This window comes from Pinus tabuliformis, chromosome 1_2, assembly GCF_031772625.1.
Source record: "Pinus tabuliformis cultivar Carrire ecotype Pingquan chromosome 1_2, CPIR1, whole genome shotgun sequence".
Classification (NCBI taxonomy): Eukaryota; Viridiplantae; Streptophyta; class Pinopsida; order Pinales; family Pinaceae; genus Pinus; species Pinus tabuliformis.
The window spans coordinates 1,034,782,003-1,034,805,831 of NC_142298.1; the positions used below are offsets into that span (position 1 = coordinate 1,034,782,003).

At 37.2% G+C, this 23,829-nt stretch overlaps 2 protein-coding genes across 2 annotated transcripts; both read left to right on the forward strand.

Annotated features, from left to right (window-relative positions):
- The first annotated feature begins 215 nt into the window (after positions 1-215).
- Positions 216-3,313, forward strand: LOC149209667 (serine carboxypeptidase-like 27). Its single transcript, XM_089394310.1, has 5 exons — positions 216-1,604; positions 1,747-1,854; positions 2,082-2,177; positions 2,275-2,367; positions 3,207-3,313. Exons 1-5 carry the CDS (start codon positions 1,271-1,273, stop codon positions 3,287-3,289), a joined length of 714 nt encoding a protein of 237 aa, XP_089250436.1. The 5' UTR covers positions 216-1,270; the 3' UTR covers positions 3,290-3,313.
- Positions 3,314-4,153: 840 nt separating this feature from the next.
- LOC149209668 (chaperone protein dnaJ 8, chloroplastic-like) lies at positions 4,154-5,311 on the forward strand. Its single transcript, XM_089394311.1, has 3 exons — positions 4,154-4,704; positions 4,944-5,012; positions 5,128-5,311. Exons 1-3 carry the CDS (start codon positions 4,510-4,512, stop codon positions 5,296-5,298), a joined length of 435 nt encoding a protein of 144 aa, XP_089250437.1. The 5' UTR covers positions 4,154-4,509; the 3' UTR covers positions 5,299-5,311.
- The last annotated feature ends 18,518 nt before the right edge of the window (positions 5,312-23,829 follow it).

Below are 23,829 nucleotides of genomic sequence, written 5' to 3' on the forward strand. Positions count from 1 at the left end.
GTTTAGCAAATAGCAACCATTAATTAGGCCGATAGGCCTTCCCTTTGGAACAGACTTTCGTCGTTCCTTTGTCTCCCGTGCTGACACGTGGACAGTTATGCCATCGATGGGTGTCTCCCTCCCTTTGTCTCCCGTGCAATCTTGTCCTGACACGTGGTTTCTGCAGCCGATTTTACACTGAGTTGTTACCATTTTACGCCGGAGTTCCAGGATAATTGTTTCGCAAGATTCAGCCAAGTGGATCTGGCTACAGATTTCCTCATCTCCAAGGCTGCCAGAACTCAAATCTGATCGCACACGACTCTCTCCTTTGGTCATTTTAGTCAGTTGTTACCCATTTTACGCCGGAGTTCCAGGATTATTGTTTCGCAAGATTCAGCCAAGTGGATCTAGCTACAGATTTTCTCATCTCCAAGGCTGCCAGAATTCAAATCTGATCGCACACGACTCTCTCCTTTGGGGGTGTTTATTGGGGACACCCAATGCTCAAAGATCTGGATCCAATACCCATTTCCTAGATCAGCGTAAACAACGCGTCGGTTTGATATTCAGCGTGTATCCGTCCATTCAACGGGAGATTGGGTTTCTGCGATACATTCATTTTGTATCCATCCAACAGTTATTGGGCGTCCGCAGTAGGTCGATATTCATTATCTATCCCTTGAACCAGCTATTGGGTTCACGCAATAAGCTGATATTCATCGTGTATCCATTGAAAGGTTATTATTTTTCTGCAATAGCTTGATATCCATTGTGTATCCATCCGACCAGATATTGGGTGTCTATAATAGGCCGATATTCATTATATACCCATTGAACCGGCTATTGGTTTTCTGCTATAAGGTGAAATTAACTGCGCAGCTATTCATTCAGGTTTTGGGTTCTTGAGCACACCCAAGAGTTCGTTTGGTGTTGTGTGGAGATGGCTTACAAAGTCGATGATGATTATGACTATTTGTTTAAGGTGGTGGTCCTGATTGGGGATTCTGGTGTCGGTAAGTCCAATTTGCTCTCCAGATTTACTAGAAATGAATTTAGCCTGGAGTCCAAATCTACAATTGGTGTGGAGTTTGCAACACGGAGCATTAATGTGTTACAGTATTACATGGATCATGCCTTGTCGTACCTTATACTCCAAGCATGAAACTCGTAGATATATCAATACCATACGTATACACCTCTATGCGCCGAAAACAGTTACAGTTTTAGAATTTAATACCTTCTGCCCCCTATCAGATTATAAAACGCCCTATTCGTTGGGACTGTGCGTATGATATTATCGTTACAATCATTTTGGAGGAGCATTGGCAGCAGACTTACAATGAGCAGGTGCGAAGTTTATCTGGGATTGCTTCTGGTTCTGGTTCTGCTTTTGACGTTGCAATCCACAGCCACATGGGAGGAGAGTAATGAGATTGATTGGAGAAATAAGCAGGCCAGGGACAAAATCACTGAACTCCCTGGTCTGCCCTCAAATGCGAACTTTGCCCAATATTCTGGCTACATAACTGTAGACAAAAACGCTGGCAGAGCCCTTTTCTACTGGATCATTGAAGCCACAGAAGACCCATCTTCTAAGCCTCTGGTCTTGTGGTTGAATGGAGGTAACTATGACTATTAGAAAATCAAATAATGTACTCTTGTAGTATCATTATAGAATATCTTCTGCAAAATTGTTCTTTTGTCTACCCAAAATCGAATAATTGCAATGGAGACTTATTCTGCAACGATTTGGTTGGATTGTAGGTCCTGGGTGTTCTTCTGTGGGATATGGGGAAGCAGAAGAGCTTGGGCCTTTTCACATTAATTCTGATGGGAAAACTCTCCACCTTAACCCATATTCATGGAATAGATGTATGTATTTATGAACTTGGCTATTTTCATTCTTCTCCCTGAATTCATGCAGAAGGAATGATACAATTTGTTTGTTGTTTTGAAATTGACCCATTTATCTGCAAATCATTTTTGGTATCAACTCTTTTTTATTTGCTTGCAATACAGTTTGTTTGTTGTTTTGAAATTGACCCATTTATCTGCAAGTCATTTTTGGTATCAACTCTTTTTTATTTGCTTGCATGCAGTGGCGAATATACTCTTCTTGGATTCCCCTTCTGGGGTTGGTTTTTCCTACACCAACACTTCTTCAGATATATCCAAGTCTGGAGATAAACGAACTGGTATGATGTATGGTGCTTACAGTTTAGTTTACCATTTAGTGTTTTGTAGTGGATACTTTCAAGGTAGATTAAAATATTTTTAACCCTGTAATTGCAGCTGAAGATTCACTCAACTTCTTGCTCAACTGGTTGGAAAGATTCCCTCAATATAAAAATAGAGAGTTTTACATTTCAGGAGAGAGCTATGGAGGTACATAAATTTCCCCTGTATTCAGTCATGTATTGTTAAAGTAGCCTTGTCTCTCTCTCTGTTGTTGTCATTATGTGTATGCAGGCATGAACACAATAATATCCCAGGTAAGAATACCAGTGATAAACGTAGTCCTATTCATTGCATCATATACATACATATATACATATATATATAGTTTTGAATTCAATAAGTAAACATATGGAACTTAAAATTCTGGCAAATAACAAAAAAAATTAGACAAATAATAAAAAGCTGAAAACAAAATCCAAATCACCATAGTTTCATCTTAACTCTAAATTTGTTAAACATAGAAATCAAATCCCTTGAGTATATACTAACTTTTCCAAATTTGTTAAACATAGAAATCAAAGAATAATCACCACAGTTTCATCTTAACTCCATATTTGTTAAACATGGAAATCAAATCCCTTGAGTATATACTAACTTTTCCAATAGTACAAAAGCTAAGATCTTCAATACCTTTAATAGTACAAAAACTAAGATATACCATACTTTTCTATATATGTGAAGGACTTTTTTTTTTTAATTTTCTTTTGATTGGATACTTCAGGTCATTTTCAACCTTGTTATGGACCATACTAAGAACATATTGTGCCGTAAAAAGCACCTCTTGCCATATAAAACACAGTGTCAGAGCTCTCAGTGATAGTGATTTATTTATTGGTAGCTTTCTCTCACTTTCTCTCTGCCTACCCTTATGAAAACAATGGAGTAACTGAGTGTAGAGCTAACAGAACTCTGCTCAAGCCTGTGTTTCACGGTTACTTTTAAATAATCCGTAAATTTGACTTAACTTTGTTATTCTCGTTTGTCAGGGCAGAGCAGAGTCATGTGGGATACGAGGGATTCTGAGTCAAAAAGGTCAGAATCAAGTTGTTTGCACGAGGTACTTAATTAAGAAACCTGGGACCAATAGTCATCTTGTGGTTGATTTTTGAGGTGCATCGGTGGGTGTGTAATCTTATTACTGTAATGCCCAGTAGTTGGTGCCTTCTGCCAATGCAGCTTTGAAACAGAAACTATGGTTTTCCTTCAGAAATAACACACGTCCAGCACCACAAATCCCTGGAATTTATGGGAATTTTATGTCTCATGCATTTCATATTCATATTTGCAATTAAAATAGTAGATGAGGATAGTTCTTGACAGTAGAGGTGTTTTCTTTATAATGAACTATTTCTTTTATTCTGGGCTCTTCACATGCTTGGTGATGCATGTTAGAGTGCCAAGTATTGTGAGTTCAGTTATTTTAGTTTCATATTGTCTAGATATGGCTCTTGGGCCTTTACTCCTTGGAAATTAGAAGTGCTATCATTTTCATTTTGGAGGACAGGTTTGTTCAGTTGACATTCTTTACTGTAGATTACAGCTGCTGGCTTATAATGTGGATAAGTTTAGGTCCTGTTCATCTTTTTCAAAGGTAAATGAAATGGTGTCATTGGTTGCCATCTGAAAGTTTTTGGTGCCTGGAGAACAGTTTTTTTGACTTATAGCTTTATCAGTGAGAAAGGTTTCATATCAAATTTCCTCGTGGTTTAATTGCATCAGCTGCTTCCTTAACTGTATTATTTTAATAGCTCAATGGAGACCGCATTCGTAAATGTTAATCTGAAAGCAGTCATAAGCAAAACAATTTGTTGTTCTTGTCTAATTTTGTGAAATCATATTAGGCTTGCTTACACCTGCATAAAAATTGCAAAATCTCCATTACCTGCATAAAAATTGCAAAACCTCCGTTAACTGTTGCAAAATTGAACTCTTATATATTTTGTTGCACCTATCATAGAATTCACACGAGACCTATAGACATTTGGGTTCAAGATGCTTAGAGATGGTTTTCTGTAATTACGTGATCTCACCTAAAGTATTACTATTATGGATTAACCCTTCAGAATTAGTGTTGGTACGTGGCATGTGATAGTTTTTGGTTCAGGATGATTTTGCTATGCTGCAATTGTTTCTGGTAGATATAGATTACTATGGATCATTCAAACTTTTGTGAGCCAAGTGTGTACATGTGTCATGAAACAAGAAGACTTAATTCTGTCAGAGAGTTGGGGATTATGGTGAGTGCTTTTCACAAATAAGATAGATCCCTTGTTTTCTCTACTATGGAAGATGCTCCAGACACTCACAATGGGTTGCACACTGCTATTAATCTGTATTCTATTACAAATGGGAGGCAAGAGGAATGTAACTGTGATGGCCTATGTTGCTTTTCCTGGGATGAAAGAGCAGTATGAGACGCTGAGATTGAGCCCTGGGGCTTCTGAAAAAGATGTGAAGAGAGCCTACCGTCGCCTTGCGTTGCAGGTATGCAAGTATCCATTTGAAGCTATGTCTCTTACTTTCAAGATCAGATATTTTCAATAAATCTTCCATTTCTGAAGCAAATAGAAAAAGAGATACAGGTTTGAAATAGAAATTAAAAATGTCAGACTTCACACATTCTTGAGAATTTTTAAGAAAATTTGTCTGGCAATATCCCTGGTCATATATAATGTCAGAAAACATTAATATTGCACTCATATGTTGATATAATCTGCTTACAGTATCATCCGGATGTTTGCAAAGGAGATGTGCGTGGGGTTCAATTTCACAAGATCAATCAGGCTTATGAGGTAAATTGCCTGCCTAAGAGTAATCTTTATCTATATGCATTTTCATTCTGTAATATGGGACTCTTATGCAGGCCCACGGTTTTCTGATTGTTGTTACTTTTGTGATAATGAGCAGACGTTAATGTCCAGTTTAGCAAAGGCAAAGCAGCAAAGCTATTCTGCTGATTACTCTGTCGAGGGCATGATGGGAATCAATAACGCTTATTGGGACGAGTGGGAAGAATGGATGGGATGGGAAGGAGCTGGAACCCTTGATTATTCCTCTCATATTAACATTTATGCCTGATGAAATTTTATCATAGACTGTGTAGGTGTCTATTGTCCGGCCTTGCAAACAGTTATGGCCTCTCCATTACCGATCCCATGTTGACTGTTATGGGCTATCTATAAAGTTCCTGCTATTGGCAGAAAAACAACTGTTTTAGAAAGCCCATAAAGCTTCTTCATTCATCTCCTGGAAATACAATATGTTCTTCTAATTGTATAGTTGATTTTATTTATCTTCCGTTGGTTTCCATAACACAAAGGACTTACTGATCCAGATGAAGCAACAGCTTTCTGAGTTGTCTCTGTTTTAGTGAGTCATTTGATTTGGTCATGGGTCCTGATTATTAGACTACCTGTACATATGTTCTGTTCATTTATACTCTCAACTACTTGTACATACCTGCGGGATATCTCTCTGGACCATGTGATTATTATGGGGATCTGCTCTTCATTAAAGAGCTCATAACTATTCTTCCTGCAATTTGTAATGACATTCATTTAATGGAAACCATTATTTTGATTAAGAGATCTTTGATCATTGAGATGAAATGCTGCCGTTTCATTACATAATGCAAAATTTCTACATATTTGATCCTTGAGACATAATGAAACCGTTTCATTCCATAATGAATTTTTCTATTGTATATCATCCTGAACAAGGCATTATTCTTGGCTGTAACTTATAGGCAATCCCTGCCTGTATTTGCAGGATTCAAATGTTGTTAAGTTTTACCATTAATGTTAATTTTATATGTTTCATCTGGGACTGAGATATATTCAATCAATTAGTTTTGAGTATTTGCTTTCTAGATTGTTACCGTGACAAATCTAGGGTAATCCCTGACAAATTATGCTTGGGGCTATAATTGTGGAGCCATTGAGTGCAGAATTGATGCGTAGATCCTGTAGCAAGAGAGATATGAACTGTGCAGGGCGATTGAAGTAGGCAAAGTGTCCAGGTTACAGATGTAGCGGCGAAGAGTGGCCAACAATGGGGTGGCACTAAAACTACTTATGTGATAGATACGGAAGAAGAAACTCATCACAATTTCGAAAGTATTCATATTTGCCATTTAAAATGTAAATTCTTCTGATTCCTTTTTCAAGAAAACAGTGGGAATTTATAGATTGTGTTTCTTTGTTTACATTAATGATAAAAGATCCAGACGAAATTCCCTGAAGGCTTGTTCTTTTTCAGGGTTTGAGTGAAAAATGTCGCTGCGTATGTATCCTACTTATGGAAAAGGGTATAAACAGTTTTGGGGCAGCAAAGATTGCTCCAGAGAAAATTCCAAGAAACTGAAATCATTTTAATTGAATTTGAAATTGTAGAAACCTTGAACCCCTTTCTTGGTTTGAAATCAAAGTTGAAGATGATTGGTGTGAGTAGAAGGAAAACGAGTGTATGGGAGTATGGGAGTGTAGAAGGAAAAATATCTGGAGACACAGATTATGTGAGGAAGCAAAACACAAAGATGGTCTAAAACTATTGTTAGAATTGGATATCAAAGAAACCTGTTAACCTATTGCGAATGAGTGATGCATAAGCAGTGTTATGTGGGGGCAATTGGTGTGTGACCAATGTTCTGTGTGAACTGGCGATCATTGGGAGTTGTTATCTGGAGACACAGATTAAAGTATAACTGAAAATTTTGGTTGAGACTATTTCCATTTTTGGAAAGCCAAATTGTAAAATGCCCTTTAAAGGAAGGATGTGTAGGGATTGCAGAAATTTCCAGAATCAAATTCTTGATGTAAATTTTTAAAAATTCACCTTATATTAAAGGTTTCTAATTTTTTTGAGAGCGCTCTTTCTTCTTTTTAAACCCCTTAAAGGTGGGGTGGGGATGTAAGATATATATTTTATTTGTAGAAATTCAGACAAGTAAATAGAACATTTAAAATATTTGCACTGTTTTGCCTCTTAAAATGCTTGAAAATGAAAGTTTGAATTGTATCTTGGACAGAGCATAGATTAATAAGTGCTAAAAGCTTGCTTTGAGGGCCAGAGAAATACATAGTGTTTTGAATGGTGGGTTTGCCAAAATGGAATCTAAAACCACTATATTTGAGGACTTAAGTATGTAAAACAAAATACTTTGAAAATTACAATACATGAATTTAAAATCGATTTCGAAATTTTAATAATGTTAATGTTTTACTTCTACTGTCAACCAGTAATGTAAGTGATTTGTTTTAACATTTGCAAATCACAAATTTCTCCACTTTTCATTTACCATGTACAACGTTGTAATTTACTTTTTATTTAGAAAAAAACCGTGCTGCCAATAACCTATTGAACCTATTGAGCTTTAAGTATGAACGCGTTCTACACTTACTATATTAATATGAATGGTTTGGTTTTGGTTTTGTTCTTCTAATATCAAATGTACTGGTACAGGATGGTCAACGTGGTTATTGCCTTCGTCACTACATACCTTTATATATGCTTGACTATCTATAAAACTTTCTTCCTTTCACTAATCCTATCGGCCTCTCTTTGTACCTTTTGGGACAATTGCTAGTTAATAACACTAAAAAAATTCGCATCTCATTAACACTCACCCGAACTTTTAGAATTCTAAAATACGGTTTATCCGGGGCATTCTTTTTCTTTTTGTTGTGTTTTTAAGTTGTCAAGAAGTCCTAAGCATAAGGACCATTTTCTCCACGGACTTGATCTCATTAAAACAAAATAGCTGGATGGTAGTTTTTTTTTTTGGAATTTGATAAAAATAATTTAAAAACATATGTAATTGGAGTGTTTAAATTGTTTTTACGGTGGAAATAAATTCAATATTATAAAAAAAAAAATTAGGCATCTAAAATCCTGAAGTTTGACAACTATAACTAAAATTTGAAAAATTTCTACCAAAATTTTTCATAATTTTACCAAAATTTCTGAACTATATTATAATTTTTTTTAAACTAAAAAACGATTGTGCCCTTTTTAAATTGGAAATTTATGCATATTCCAATCCTTTTTTTTTCAGCACGAAAAAAAGCTATATAGATATTTTGTATTAATCAAAAAAGTGAAAGTACATCAAAATAGATATGGCTTCTGTTCTGGTAGGAGAAAAATAAAACCATAAACCTCATGGAGAAGGATATGTGTATCCTGATCAAAAAAACTGATACATAGAGAGTATGAGGAGAAATATAACATCGGACATATCTTCAAATAGATTTCAATGAGCCAATGTATTGTATGAAAAACCACATATGTATGAGATATAAGTTGGGGAACAAAAATCTTATCTGATTGGCATCACAAAATAGTGAATTGTGAACCCGTCATGGAGAAATCTTGGATCTGGCAGGTGTGGTTGTCCACAGTAATTTGAGCCTCCATATGACTTGTGGGCTGCTTTGACAAAATGTCTACTCTTCGATTTTTTCCTCTGGCTATGTGGGAGATGGTGTAGTCCTTCCTGTTGTGCCACCAATCCTCAATCCTGTTTAACCAGCCAGTAAGGTGTATATTTCTGATTCTATTTTTGGACAGAACATGATCGATGGTGACTTTGGAGTCTCCAAAAATTTGAAGGTTTCTGATGCCAAGGAAATCAGAAAAATGAGACCAGCCAGGGCCATAATTTCTGCTTTGTTGTTTGTACCGGGACCTCCGTTCCAATGGATATCATAAGTTTGTCCTTCCTCCGGAGCAATGTGAAACCCACAGGCACATATGTTTGGTTGAGCAGCACCATCAAAAAAGGCGTAAAGATATTCATAGCAATCATTGGGCAACAAGTTCCTTCGCTGATCCTTACTTCATTGGATTTCATTTTATCAAATACTAATTAATTAAATACTTCATGATTAGTAACTTCAAAAAAACTAATCTGGAGTATAGATTCTGATGATAGCATTTTATTTTGAATTGGTTAGTGCCTATTACTTAATTAATCTCTAAAATAAAAAAATAAAAATTATAACGAAAACAGCTCCACCATACTAATTCTACAAATTCTCGTCCCACTACGAAGAAACACAAAATCTACACTTTCATTTTCGCAATGATTAACCGAATATTTAGCAAAACCAAATAATTTTTTCGAAGAAATACAAAAGCTACCGTCATCGTTTCATTTTCACCATAATTAACTTCATAGACTCACAAACTATTGACACTTACTTTCCGAATATTTAGCAAAACCAAATTATTTTTTCATAATTAATTTTCCGGATGTTTAGCAAATGGAAACTATTAATTAATAATACTAAAAAAAATCAAATTTCGCATCCCATTAACACTCGAGAAAATTCTTTTTATTTCTGGTCTTCATTTTTCTTTTTTTGTGTAGTTTAAATATGTTACAATTTTATTGGTAAATTAGTATAGATTTATTTTAAATATTAATTTAATATAAGTTTAGAAAGATTTAATTTTTTCATATGTAAATTTTTTATGAATCAATATTATTTAAATATTTTGTATATTTATTTATTTTTTTAATTTCATTAGACATAACAAAATTTCAACTTTGATGATTGAAAAATAAAATTACACATCACATAGGGCTGTAAAATAAGCCTATCGACTCAACAATAGAAATAATTTTGGGAAAATCTAGAATATCATTATTAAATTTTAAAATTTTAAATTATTCAAAATTTACTCAATAATAAAAATGATTTTGGAAAAATCTAAGATATCATTATTAAATTTTAAAATTTTGAATTATTTAAATTTTTTGATAACGCTAAATAGATTTCTATCATAAAAATAATTTAAATACAAACACACTAAATTTTTTAAAAAGATTCACATGATTCGTACGAAAAAATTCACCATCCAAGAAAAATTATAGCTTCATGGACACAACTTTTCTTTTTGTTGTGTTCCCAATGCATTTAAAGTCCTAAACATGCTAAGAAGGACAATTTTCTCCACGGACTTTATCCATCAATAATTTAAATTTGATAAAGCCTTTTCAGATTGGAACCTTTACACACATTCCAATTTTTATGTTGAATCATTGAGACGACCGTGTTTCTCGATCTAGTTTATCATTTCATTAAATTTTATTTTCATGTTTTTCAATACTAGTTAATTAAGTATTTCATATTTTGTAATTTATATATAAAAAAAATTATGAAAATTATTTTGCTCTAAAGTTCTCTGGAGTTTGGAATCAAGATAAATTAGAGTCCTTGTATTGGAATCTAGATAAATTAGAGACCTTGCCTTATAAGAAATGGAGTAGTTTTTAACTGTGGTTTTTTAGAATTTCTGAAAGATTTTTGGTCGGAATTTGGTGACAAAATTTGTGGCCGAATCTTGATTTGTGTTATTTAAACTAGTTTTTTAACTATTTATATGGATTCAACACCTCAAAAACTCTTAGGGCACTTTTATTGTGAAAAGTTCACCCATAAAACTTGTGATTTCAACTATAAAACTTGTGATTTTAATGAATCCCTCTAGGATTCTAGACAAATTAGATCCGAAAATAAACCTAAAACTTTCTAAAAAATCACACTTAAAAAACTACTCGATAATAATGCAAAGAATTTTTCATGCAACCAAACTTTAAATCTAAAAGACCCTTTTTAATGCATGAAAAAAGTAAATGTGTCAAATGTGACAAGGATAATGAAGGCAATAACATGTGACCTCAACAAGCTTAAAGATTGGCATTTGCAAGCTTAGAAAGTGTCATAAGAAATGGCAAGACTCTTCCACCACACCCAAACTTTGAATTAAAAGACCTTTTTTTAGTGCATGGAAAAGGTAAACTTGTTTATATGACCAGGATAATGAGGAAAATAAAATGTGACCTCAACAAGCTCAAGGTTTGGCATTTAGCAAGCTTAGATAGTGTCGTAAGAAATATAAAGACTCTTCCACGCACCCAAACTTTGAATTAGAAGACCCATTTTAGTGCATGGGAAAGGTAAACATGTTTATATGGCAAGGATAATGAGGACAATAACATGTTACCTCAATAAGCTTAAAGATTGGCATTTAGTAAGTTTAGAAGGTGTTATAGAAATTATTCATGTGATTAAAAAAAATTGAAACGGTTTGAACTCTTAAATTTGAAATAAGTTTAGTCAAATTTTATAAATCCCTTATATCTAGGAGTGAGGAGTCAAAGCAAACCTTGCTTTTTTTTGTTTTCTTCACTTATATAAATTCTTTTATGGACACAATCATCAACTCAATTACCGTTTGTGTAATCTTTTAGATCCAAGTTCAAGGGTACATTTGAAAGAGTAAGCCAATGGTGTGCATAAGTCTTAATCTTTTCTTGAACACATAAGATCTTTCCACATGGAGATTCACTTGTGTCACATCATATATGATGTTAATGATAACCTGGCAGTTGTCTATAATGCGACTTTTTGGAAGCCTTTCCGGTGGGTTTTTCTGGTCAAAATCCGGCAGCAATTTATTGGAATCGCAAGTTTGATAGCTAGTTTCTGCACAATCAAAACGTCCCAGGGGTTTTTCAGGGTGCTGAATCCAAATATGCAGTTAAAAAATCATTTTAACTACAACAAATCAAGATTTAACCTCAATTTCTTCTGCTGGATTCCATCACCGGAATCTCCAAAAAGTCGCATTATAGACAACTCCGATAACCTGGATGGTCATGGTAGTCATATCTTGCCGCATAGATACACAACAAAATATGAGTTATTAGGACACATGGAAGGATCTCCAAGTTCCACATGGCACTCACATGCTAGGTAGTGTTGAGGCCTCGAAAATCGCTGCCACAACAAAGGGGAAACCACCCGGTCCGGACCTTAGTACAGCTCCTTTTCCGTTTGGAATAGTGGCTCCGACTGGGGATAATGGGACCAGTTTCCCAATAATGGATAAAAATGGGATGAACGAGTAACTTATGAGGTATGATAGTGATAAGTGAACAACTAAAACTATCGGCGAAATATATATTAACTATAATCTAATCCCGGGACTTATCAATCTTTCAAAGCGTAGCATTTGATAATCTGTACTTTAAGGCAGGCATATAGATGACTCTGACACTAAAGCATAGACGTTTAAACCATTTAAGATTGCTCTGCATAATTAGTTATGCAGAGCGATAATAGCGAATTACTACACATTTTCATTCATATCATTGCTACATGCATGATTAAAAGAAAGGGCATATCACAAAGCATCCAATAGTGGAATGAAATGAATATTTGCTGTTACAGTGCATACATGTATTCAACAATAGCAAAAAATAATAACACAACAATTCACATAACAGGAAAGAAAACAGATGCAGATAAAAGTACCATGTAAGCTGTTTAACAGTCCGACACATTAATCGCTATGTCGTAGTCCTTCCTTCAAACCAGAAAGCATTCCAAACAACAGACAATAGTGCACAATTGCATAAAACAGCCTTCTCGTCAAATTAAGGACTATCGGTCGAGTTTCACAATAGAATATAGGCTGAAGCACAGTAGTGCAAACTTCAGCCTTTAAGTCTATTACAAAATTTTACGACCCTTTCCAAAACAATGAAAGGGTCTATAAATACTAATCTAATCTAAATATCTAAGAAAAACTGAAAAGCTATTAAATTGGCATCAATAAATATTTTCCATCTTTTTTGGCGATCTGGCATTCGGCAGCAATGCTTCATTCGGTGGGCTCTTTGCCTTTAACACTCAGCTGACATATCGCCAGCATTGGCTCTACTTCCGGTGGAGTGTTGAGACACGACGTGAGCTGGGCATCATATGTGGCATCCTGAATGTCGGGGATTAGGCATCCGAGAGCATCTGTTAAACACTTAAGAGCCGACCTTTGAGTGTGCGGCTTGATTAGAAAGAGCCAATATGCGTCGGAGGTTAAAGTATTTACTCCAGCGATTAACTTTCTCTTTTCCTCCAGTTCATGATAACTTGTTTGTTCAATCATGTTCGCCGTGGTCATGCTTCCAGGTGTGCACTGAGAGATCATGTTGGCCAAATAGAGTGTATTGTTGACTAAATCAACAATATTGCTAGTAATCAATTTACACCTTGAAGTTGCCCTCTCCGCTTTCATCATCTGAGTATTCCATTCCGTGAAGAGTATGTCCTTGAATGGCTCATAGATCCTAGGCAAATTTGCTGCTTTCCCCACATCAGTATCTTGCCAATCAAGATATGAGGCTATGGTTTCTTCGGCCTGATCTAGCTCATTTCTGGCTTTTTCTATCTGCTGACATACTGCTGTAGATACTTCACATAATGGCTCAACCTCGGTAAGTTGTCGGCATAGGAGTCTAACCAGAGAGATTAATGCACTATTTATTTGAGCTGCCTCTGCTCTGAAATCTTCGACTTTCTTAGTGCCTTTGATATCTTTGAGCTGTGCTAACAGTTGAGCGATTTGCTCATCTTTTGACTTCGTCATTAGCTCGTTTTCCGCTCTCAATTGTGCCAATGCCTCCGTTAATTCTTTCTGCTTCTGGATTGCGCTCTGATCAATCCTCTGTTTTTCAGTCTGCAGTTGTTGGGTTAATACATTGTTTGCTTACTGTTGCGCCAGCAACTTCTCTTCTACCTGTGCCGCCTTGTTTCGCGCCTCAGCTACTTCTGCTTGCAATGCACAAATCTCCTGGTCCTTAGTCTTTAACAAAAGACTTACCTCCGATGCTTTGTCAATAGTTGCTGCAGAATAAGCTCCCGCGTACTGCGATAGCTTGGTTAGATCATCGGAGGGGTCTAATTCCTCCTTCTAGACTACATTCCCCGTGACTGTTTGCTCAGGAAAGATGGAAGGTTGATCAAGCCTTCGTCTTTTCCTTGAGCGCTTAACAACTGCTTTGTGCCTAGGTCTGTAGAAAACGTCCAGGGGAGGAATATCTTCCACCTGGAGCACAATCTGATCGGAAGGGTCTTTGGTGATTACCTTGATCTCCTTTGAAGTGGGTGGGCCGCTGGTTCCGCTTAGAACCTGAGAAGAAGTGGTGTCTGGTGCGTCGCTTGTCTTAGAGGTGTCTGTGTATTTGGAGCCTTCCTTTCCACTGATAATGGAATCGAATTGATTCCATTGTTTAAGCAATTCAGGATATATGGAGGTCTGTTTGTGTTGCTCCATTTGGGATTTACTCTTTTCTTTTTCTTGTTCCAACCTCTTTTGCTCCTCTAGCTCTTTCCGCTGCTGTTCTTCTAACTCCTTTCTCTGTTTCTCCTCTTGCTCTCTTCTTTGCTTATCCGCTAATTCCTTTTTCTGCCTATCTGCCAGTTCTTTCCTTTGTTTTTCTTCTTCTTCCTTCTTCCGCTGTTCCTCCATCTGCTTCTGCTTTCTCTGTTCTTGTTCCTTCTGCTCTTTCTGCTGCTTATCCATTTGCTCCTTTCTCTGCTTCTCTGCCTGCTGCTTCTCTTGCCTTTCCTCCTGTTGTTTCTTTTGTTCTTTATTTATAACAGGAGGTTGGCTTGTCTGTTTCTGACCTGGCTCGCTTGAGGAGGACGCTGAGGTTAATGACAATAAATCTAGAGGCAGAGTTTGCAACCTCTGCTTTCTAAGCTTATTGAACTCAGTTAAATTCTCATCATTGTAACTCATCTTGGCAAGCTGCTTGGTTTGGCTTATTGAATCGGTAGCTACGAACAGGTCATCAAACTCATCCTCTTGATGGTCAATCTTAGTCAGTTTGGCTTGTTCTAGGGCAATGAAAGCAGTCTTCTTAGGATCATAGAGTCTGGCTGGCATAGTGGGCAGGGATAAAGCTTGCATCTTTATAGCCTCTTTTTCTGCATGCTGAAGATTATGCAGAGTAAAAACACCAATTCTTAAGGGAAAAGAGGGCCAGCCCCTCTTCTTCTCTTTCTTGAGAGTTTGAGTGACACTCTCGGCCATAATTTGGTAAGAGATTTCTCGGGCCAACAATTTGTCTGGAACATATAAAGGGAGAACATGCGGTTTGGCTTGGCTTCCATAAACCCTAATATAGGTAAAATGCTCTTCTCCAAACCATCCTGCTACAGCTGGTAGGTCGAAGGAAGCGAGATAGGAAATTTTGGGAATAGGCCGATCAAAAATGGAATAATGAATGGGAACCATAAGACCATTGCAAATTTGATACAAATGGTCTTTGTAAGAGGACTTCCACAATTTTCGATGATACAAATGAATGGGCGAAGGGTCTTGGGTGGTCCATCTCCAACCGAGGATGGGAAACTCAGAGTTAAAACACAATGTGTCCATAATGTAGGCGCTATAATAAAATGGGGGGATTTTCCTTTCGGTGACTACAGATTTAGCTCTAAAATCCCGAACAGCTATAGTCAACTTATCAGAAAGAATGGTGGCCCAATCCATGATTATACTATTAACAGCGGCCTCCATCAGGGGAACCATTTCTATATCGAAATTGGCAGAATCATGTAATCCCCATAGCCTACACATCATAATTCCCGCATAGCAATAGGGAGAAGCCAAGGAATCGACGGAGTACTTACCCGAGCTTTCGTGCTTGTGTTTGGCCAGGCTCTGCCTCCAATCCCGAATGGGCTCGGATGGTACTTCATTTTCAGCTGCAAACTTCTCCACGAAGTCTTTGTTGTAGATTTTCTCTGGCTCAGGCAAATGATACATTTGCCTTAGGTGCTTTGGCTTAAAAGACCCGAAAATCCGTCCGTCTCTTGTGTGGAACGTTCTGTCAATGATTGGAATTTCCTCAATTGCCCATCGCACTACATCAGTGTAGGGAAGGACTTGCTCTCTGGCCGCTATTCTGTGAAGAAAGGAATCAGCCAACTCTTTAAGAGTTGCATCGGACTTTTTGAGCGAGTCCACAGTAGCCACTGTCACTGAAACTTCTGGTTGCTTAGCTTCTAGTAAATTATATGTGCCTTGCCATGTAGTCTTGTTAAGACCAGTGCACGTAGTATCTGAAATGAGGCATTTTTTCTTATCTGCGGCAGCTTGACCTGCTACAGGTGTAACAACAGAGCCCATAGTCCTCTTGGATCTTTTCCCCATCATGCTTAAGCTTCTCTCAAAAGACGAATTCTACACAATTGCAAGAGAAATCGTAACAAGAGAAATGACGATGACAGTCCATAACGGGAAAGATATATCATTTGAAGCGTGGGGAGATTAATTCCCAAAAGTGGCTGCGGATCCAATCAGTGGGCAGATATTTCAGATGCATTAATGGCGATTTAAGGACTGCTACTCATTAAATGAATATCACACCATTATCCGGCTGAATGACCCCCTTAAGCGTGCAACAGATATTCTGGCGGTTAAGCTCAGGTATTCGTTAATCGAAGGGGCAAAATCTTTTAAATACGCACGCATTACCTTATCCCTTGCATTTAACGGCATTTTGGGATTCGCGCTATGTCAACCGGATATGAATATAAAATTAGAGCTTTAAGTAATGGCTTTTAAGAATGCCGACCACCGATGAGCGATATCGCATCGCTTCGGGAAATAAGTGCTGCACAATTATCACCAAAAGATCCTACCGATAGCCGATAGCGATATCGCATCGGGCTAGCGCAATAAAAACAGAGCTAGGTGCACATAAAGTGGTTTTGGGGGTTGCCGATTGCGATATCGCATCGCATCGGGGGTAGGAACCAAGTGCCTTCTTGAAGTGCATGGCATTCTGCCAACGGCCGATAGCGATATCGCATCGGGTCGGGATTTATAACATAAAGTGGTTCCACATGAGGTATCACCGATAGCCGATCGCCGATATCGCGTCGCATCGGGGCATGAGTTATGTGCCGTTATGGGTGTGCATGTAACATTGCCGATCGCCGATAGCGATATCGCATCGGCGGAGATCAAAATGCCATTTGAATGCATCTCTCATATTGTTGCGATATGCGATCTTGCGATCGCTTTATCGCAATAACAAAAGATTATTTATTATTTGAAACATTAATATCCCAAAAAGGCTTAAGTACATGAAAACTCGTTTGATTATCCGGCCTTTTTGAACATACAAGCATTGATGCCAAAATTATAAAGGGACCCATTCCATATGTTAATTTTTTGTAAATAAGAATGATATGAAATGGGGGGTTGTTGTAGGGCACAACAATTGGCGATTCGCTGGAAGAACCAGTTATCTCTAAAATTAAAACAAACACTTAAGCTTTTTTGAAAATAGAAACTCAATCAGAAGGGAAAACTTCTAATTTAACTGGATATTCGCGCGTTCTGAACCAAGTGAATTCTGTTAACTTCTTTCCTTTTGGTTTCGAGAAAAATAAATACATTCTAAGTCTTAAAATAGGCCTTTATTGGTTTATAATGATAAAACAAAAACTTTCCCAAATCAGCTTTTATAATTAACCCCTCTGTCATAGGTAGAGCCTCTGTTGCCAGCAAATGTTTATAGTCTCGACAGGGATACCTTTTAACCATAGTATTATTCACTTTTCCATTCACATAAGATTGTAGTTAACAGAATGAAACTAAAATATGTTCCCATATTTTATTTTTTATCTGTTTTTTTCTTCTTTGTCATTGATAAGATAAAAAGCCATTGTCCTGGTTTGGTGGCCAGCTGTTGACAATGCCATTCACTGGTAGTAATTTAACTGAACAAGCCGGCTCGTGATGAGACCTCTTGTCTTGAAATTTCAAGCCATTACCCTGTTATGATAGGCAGTATTGGTAATGTCAGTCAAACTACTTTCCTATGAACATGGTAAGTAGGCTTGTAATAAGACCTCTTATCTTTAATCTTCTATATTTTAGAATTACACTCTGAGTAACCATAAACTTTAGTGAATGGGGTGAACAATTTTCTCCTTAAGAGCAAATGGATGACAGGTGAAGAGTTGAGGATGCTGAAAATGGGTTAGTTTTCATCTTAAAATGAATAACCTTTGGAGACCAGTTTTGAAAACAGAAAATGATTCACAGAACTTTTACCTTTCGAGAAGAGTCTTCAAAACGTTAGGTGGTGATTTCAGAACACACAGATATCTAGTTCCCTAGAAATTATTCCTTTTGGTTGAGGGTTCTACTATCTAAAAGCAAATATTCGTATTATTTTGTGAGACAGCTTCTTCAAACCAAGCTAAAGGTCAATGGAGATACTCTACAGTTTTATTTCCTATCGATCCTACAAACTACACAAATCTACAAAGAGGAGAAGGGATTACCTTCTCAATTAAAGAATTTCTTCAAGATCAGGCCATTAACAGGGAGAGAATCTCTCAACCCTGATAAATCTTGCAATATAAAGGTTGAATGGCCTATCTTCTCACAGATCTGAAATGGTCCAAGCCACATTTTCTGAAATTTGGTATGCTTACCTTTATCTTCATGGGCCTTGTCCCATTTGAGAACTAAGTCACCAACTTGAAAGTGTTTGGAATCGGATGAGGTTAAGTCAAATGATGCTTTGATGATTTGTTGATGTTTGGCGTGAGTGATTCTGGCTTTCTCTCTTTCTTCTTCTAATTTGAGAATCTAGTCATGTCTAAGTTGGATAGATGAAGAAGGAGTCTCTTCGATGTACTGTACTAGGGCTAAAGAGGGTAGAACAAGATTGGTAGGCAATACTGCTTCTTTTCCATATACTAGATTAAATGGGGAGGAACCTATAGAAGCTTTTTGTGTAACCCTATCAGCCCATAATGCAAACACTAGAGATTTGTGCCAGTTTCTCTGATTCTGTTCAACAGTTCGCTTAATAATTTTGATGAGATTCTTATTAGTAGATTCGGCTAAACCATTTCCCTGGGGATAATAATTAGCAGAATATTTCAGTTTAAACCCTCTCTTAATAGTGAAATCATATATAGCATTTCCTGAGAAATAGGAAGCATTATAAAAAACGAGAGCGTTTGGAACACCAAACTTGGTAATGATGAATTGGTCAATGAACTCAATGATTGCTTCTGAATTTGCTGCCTTCAAAGGAATAGCCTCTACCCATTTGGTAAAATAATCGGTAGCAGTGAGGATATACCTATGTTGTTTGGAAGATGGTGGAGTAATCTCTCCAATGATATCTAATCCCCATTGTTCAAATGGCTGTTCAATGTTGACAGGTTGCAGAGGGAAAGCTGATTTCCGTTGTCTTCCACTAGCGGCTTGGCAATTGAAGCATTTTCTTACGTATTCATGAGCATCTCTAAACAGAGTAGGCCAATAATATCCAGCATGAATAACTTTGTGAGCTGTTGTGTCTGCTCCAAAATGTCCTCCTGCTGGCCCATCATGTAGCTCCTGTAAAACCTTTTGAGCTTCAGGTTTCTCAAGACATCTTAACAGGATAGAATCATAATTTTGTCTAAAAAGCACATCATCAATGAGAGTGAAATTCTTCGCTTTTAACCTAATGGCCCTTTTATTTTTGTAAGATAAATTTGGAGGAGCATAACCATTCTTCAAATAAAATATTAAATCTGCATATTGAGATTCAGAATCAGTGACACTTATTTGATTGATTGATTGAGTCTGATCCATATCGCTTGATTCAGGAATGTTTGATGCTCCTGCCAATATCCTGCAAAAACCTTGGCCCCTAACAATCTTTGCTGGTTTTATTTCTAAGTCATATTCTTGAAGCGCTATGACCCAATTGGCTCTTTTTTCACCCAGTTCTTTTTGAATTAATAGTTGCCTTACCGATGGGAAAGGGACTATAACTTTAGTGTGAGTTTTCAAAAGAAAGGGCCTGTAATGTTTAACTGCTTTGAACACAGCAAAGGCTTGTTTCTCCACATCGGAATAATTTAGTTCGGCACCCTGAAGATTTGAGCTAAAAAATGAAATGGGTGCTTCCAAGTTGTGAGCATTTGGCTGCGTGAGAACTGCAGCATAGGATACATCGGACGCAACGGTATACAATGTAAAATGATTAGAAAAATTGGGAGTATTCAAGGCTGGGGCATTGATTATTGATTGCTTGATAACATCAAAAGCTTGCTTTTCTTCTAATCCCCACTTGAAGACTGAATTCTTCTTGATCATTGTCTGAAGTGGTAATACAATTTGAGAGAAATCTGGAACAAATCGTTTGACAAAATTAATCTGACCCAAAAATGACTGCATCGATTTTTTATTGTGTGGGAAAGGGATTTCAGAAATTTCCTTAATCCGATCAGGATCAATATAAATGCCATCTTTGGATACTATTAAGCCTAAGAGCTTTCCTTGGTCAAGAGCAAAGAAAGACTTCTTTGGGTTTAGAGAAATACCATATCTTTTGCATCGCTGAAAGATTTGATTTAAGTCATGCAAATGATTATATCTCTTTTTAGAATATACAGTAATATCGTCTAGATAGACGACTACTGACCGATTAATCAACCCTTTGAAGGCTATATCCATGGCTCTCTGGAATGTCGCTCCCGCATTTATGAGTCCAAAAGGCATTTTCTGATATGCATAAGTTCCCCATTTTGTTCTGAATGTGGTTTTAAGTTGGTCATCAGGATGAACAAAACTTGGTTGTATCCGGAGAATCCATCAAGAAAGGACATCAATTCAGAGCCAGCTACTGATTGGAGGATTTGCTCCATAGTAGGTAATGGGAAGTTATCTTTCAAGCTCGCTTTATTCAGGTTCCTGAAATCAATACAGATTCGAATGTCGCCATTTTTCTTCCTGACCGGCACCATATTAGAGACCCAATTTGAATGTCGGACCGGAAAAATAATTTTGGCTTTCAAAAGCTTATTAAGCTCCGACTTTATCTGGGTCTCCAAATTTGGATGTATTTTTCTTAACTTTTGCTGAATTGGTTTCTGATCAGGAAGCATAGGGATGGTATGCTAGATAATAGATGTATCATATGTCTTTAAGTCATCGTATTTCCAAGCAAAGACCTGTTTGTTTTTTCTCAATAGTTCAATAAATGCTTCCTTTTCTTCTTGGGAAAGTCCTATTCCTAAGTTGATGTTTTGAGGAGCATCGTCAGTGCCTAGATTTATTAATTCGAACCTAAGGGTGGAACTTTGAAGCTTTGCATTAATTACAGGTTTAAACCTGTCTTTGATATCATAAAGGTCTTCAAGCTTCACCACGGGTTTGGGAATTGAATTTTCTTGAGGCGCTTGTTTCATCTGTAGATCGTGATCATCTTCCTCAATGACTTGATTGTCATAGGATTTTTCCGAAGTTAGAAACTGCAAGATATCTTCGTCATGGTTAAATACTCTCCAATTAGTGACATTGTCAGGAATTGAAGGCCTAAAAAGTAATTCTACATAAAATCTATCAAGGCTGTAGTCTTCGGAAGGTAGAAGCTTAGAAGCTACATTGGCTAGTAGGTCGGCTGCTGAATTTTGTGACCTAGGAATGGAAGAAATGTTGAAGGCTGAAAAGTGTGAGGTAAGATCCTGCACTAGCGATTGATAATGCTTAAGGTGAGTGGAAAGGCAATGAATTGCATTTCTAACTTGTTTAACAATGATTTCCGAATCGCCAAACACTTTTAGATATCGCACTTCAAGGCCGATCGCTTTATATAAACCCTGGACCAAAGCTTCATATTCGGCTGTGTTATTAGTACACTCAAATTCTAACCTACAATACAGCATTGTCTTTTCTCCTTGCGGGCTAACCAAAATGCAACCTGCTCCTGAGCCTTCACTGGACTTAGAGCCATCAAAATATAAAGACCAAAATAAAGAAGTATTAACAAAAATATCTACATTTTTTTCAGCATCATTAAAGCATCTGGACTTATCTGTTTGTGAAAATTTTTCAATCTGAGACGTAAAATGATTGACTGAAAAAGGAGATGGTTGGGCAACAAAGTTGCCAAAGAATGATTCAGACGAATAGTTCCCCAAAATATTGTTGTTGAATGCCACAGGTTGGTTTTCTTGCTCAAATTCAGTAACTGTGTGGGTCATATGATTCTCCCGATCGATCCTTATTTGATTCGGCTTTCCCTTGTAGGGAAGCCACATATGTGACCAATCTGTGGAAATATACCCATGTAGTTTTTCGGACCAATCTCTGCTTAAAATCAAACCATAAAATTCAGGTATGTCGGCAATTAAGATGTCAATCCTCTGAACAATTCTGGGGTCGGCTGACAACCTGATGGTTACAGAATTAATTTCTCCCACAACATGCACCTTAGTCCTATCCAACTGTACAATATGAATGGCAGACTTCTGGGGTTCAATGTTCAGCTTAGAGCAAACTGAAGCTGGCATTATATTAGATGAGGCCCCTGAATCAATTAAACAGTTGTGCAGGTTTCTATTATAAATCTCATAAGTCAGCAGGAAGGGTGGAATGTGAGAATTTGATTTATCTCCGATTAAAACTAAATCGGTAATTTCAACCATACCTGCAGGAGGTTGGCCTGAATCGTTGGCAGCTCTTGCACTGGGAAGGGGAGTAGAGGGAACAGCATTTAATTCTTTGAGAAGTAGCTTTTGTTGATGCTTTAGTTTGCTAAGTTCAAACATGGTTATATTTGCCTTAGTTTTCTTCATGTCATCAACAATGTTATATTCTATAGAATCAGATACCACTAGTGTCTTAGATGTTGAAGGAGAACTAGAAGTTGAAGGCTGGTTTTGGGGAACCACTACAGGTGACTTTTTTGGGGGAACTTTTTCCTTCGCTGTAGTAGCACCTGCGCTCCTCTTCCTTGAAGTTGCCTGGACGGGTTCAGGAGTACTTTTGCTTCTTGTAGTAACCGGAAAGGCTTCTTCTTCATTCTCGACATCAGAGTTTGGGAGTATAAAATCCCACATTCCATGGCATTCAGCTACTTCTTCTTCATCATCAGTCTGTGAAGATGTTTCCTCTTCCTCTTCTTCTTGGTCTGAATCAGCGTTAGATATAACATTGGGCGGCTTTGATTCAGTTTTCTTAAAAGTTCTAAATGGTCTTTTGTTTGAAGTTTCGGCCACCTGCTTCTTTATCTCAACCATTTCGTTAGACAATGTTTTAAGGACCTTTTGTAAACCTTCCATGTCATACGGGTCCTTCGGGGTTTTCTTCTTGGAATCTTCTTTAAACGAGACTTTTTTAGCTTTTCTATCCTCCAGAGCAGCTTTCTTTTCTAGAGCATTGATGCGCTTTTCAACGGCGAGTGCCTCTCTCATATTTTCAGCTAAGGTAGGTTTGCCAGACCTGTCTACAAAAATGGCTATGTTGGCAGGTAGGGCAGTGATATACCATTCGCTTCGGATTTGTTCACTTGGTTTAGAAGCGGTAGGGATTTTATTCAGTAGTTTATTAAATCTGGCATTAAACTCCTTTATTGGTTCCCTGTGCTCTATTCTCAAATTGGAGAGGTCGTTTATTAAAGTTGCTAAGGACCTATCATCTCCATATTTGGTAAGAAACTGCTCTTGGCATGTGTTCCAACTGGTAATCGAACCAGAAGGTAAAGAAAAATACCAGGATCCTGCTGATCCTTGTAAAGTGTAAGGAAAGAGTCTCACAACAACATCTTGCTCTGTCACTCCTTTTAGGTTAACTGCTAACATAAAGTTGTTGATGTGTTCTTCAGCCTGGGTCCCATCATCTGGATTGAATTTAGGCAGCCATTTTTCGGGAGCATCGGGTAGATCATGCAATGGTCCAGGCATGTTGACTGCTCCTGGCCTAGTCCATGGATCTGCCATTATGATAGCG

What these genes read in the sequence shown, in the direction of transcription:
- LOC149209667 (XM_089394310.1), top strand. Translation starts at nt 1,271, where the DNA reads ATGATATTATCGTTACAATCATTTTGGAGGAGCATTGGCAGCAGACTT. An exon ending in CCCATATTCATGGAATAGAT is followed by an intron (nt 1,855 to 2,081) that starts GTATGTATTTAT and finishes GCTTGCATGCAG; the next exon opens with TGGCGAATATACTCTTCTTG. An exon ending in TTCAGGAGAGAGCTATGGAG is followed by an intron (nt 2,368 to 3,206) that starts GTACATAAATTT and finishes CTCGTTTGTCAG; the next exon opens with GGCAGAGCAGAGTCATGTGG.
- LOC149209668 (XM_089394311.1), top strand. Translation starts at nt 4,510, where the DNA reads ATGCTCCAGACACTCACAATGGGTTGCACACTGCTATTAATCTGTATT. An exon ending in ACCGTCGCCTTGCGTTGCAG is followed by an intron (nt 4,705 to 4,943) that starts GTATGCAAGTAT and finishes ATCTGCTTACAG; the next exon opens with TATCATCCGGATGTTTGCAA. An exon ending in AGATCAATCAGGCTTATGAG is followed by an intron (nt 5,013 to 5,127) that starts GTAAATTGCCTG and finishes GATAATGAGCAG; the next exon opens with ACGTTAATGTCCAGTTTAGC.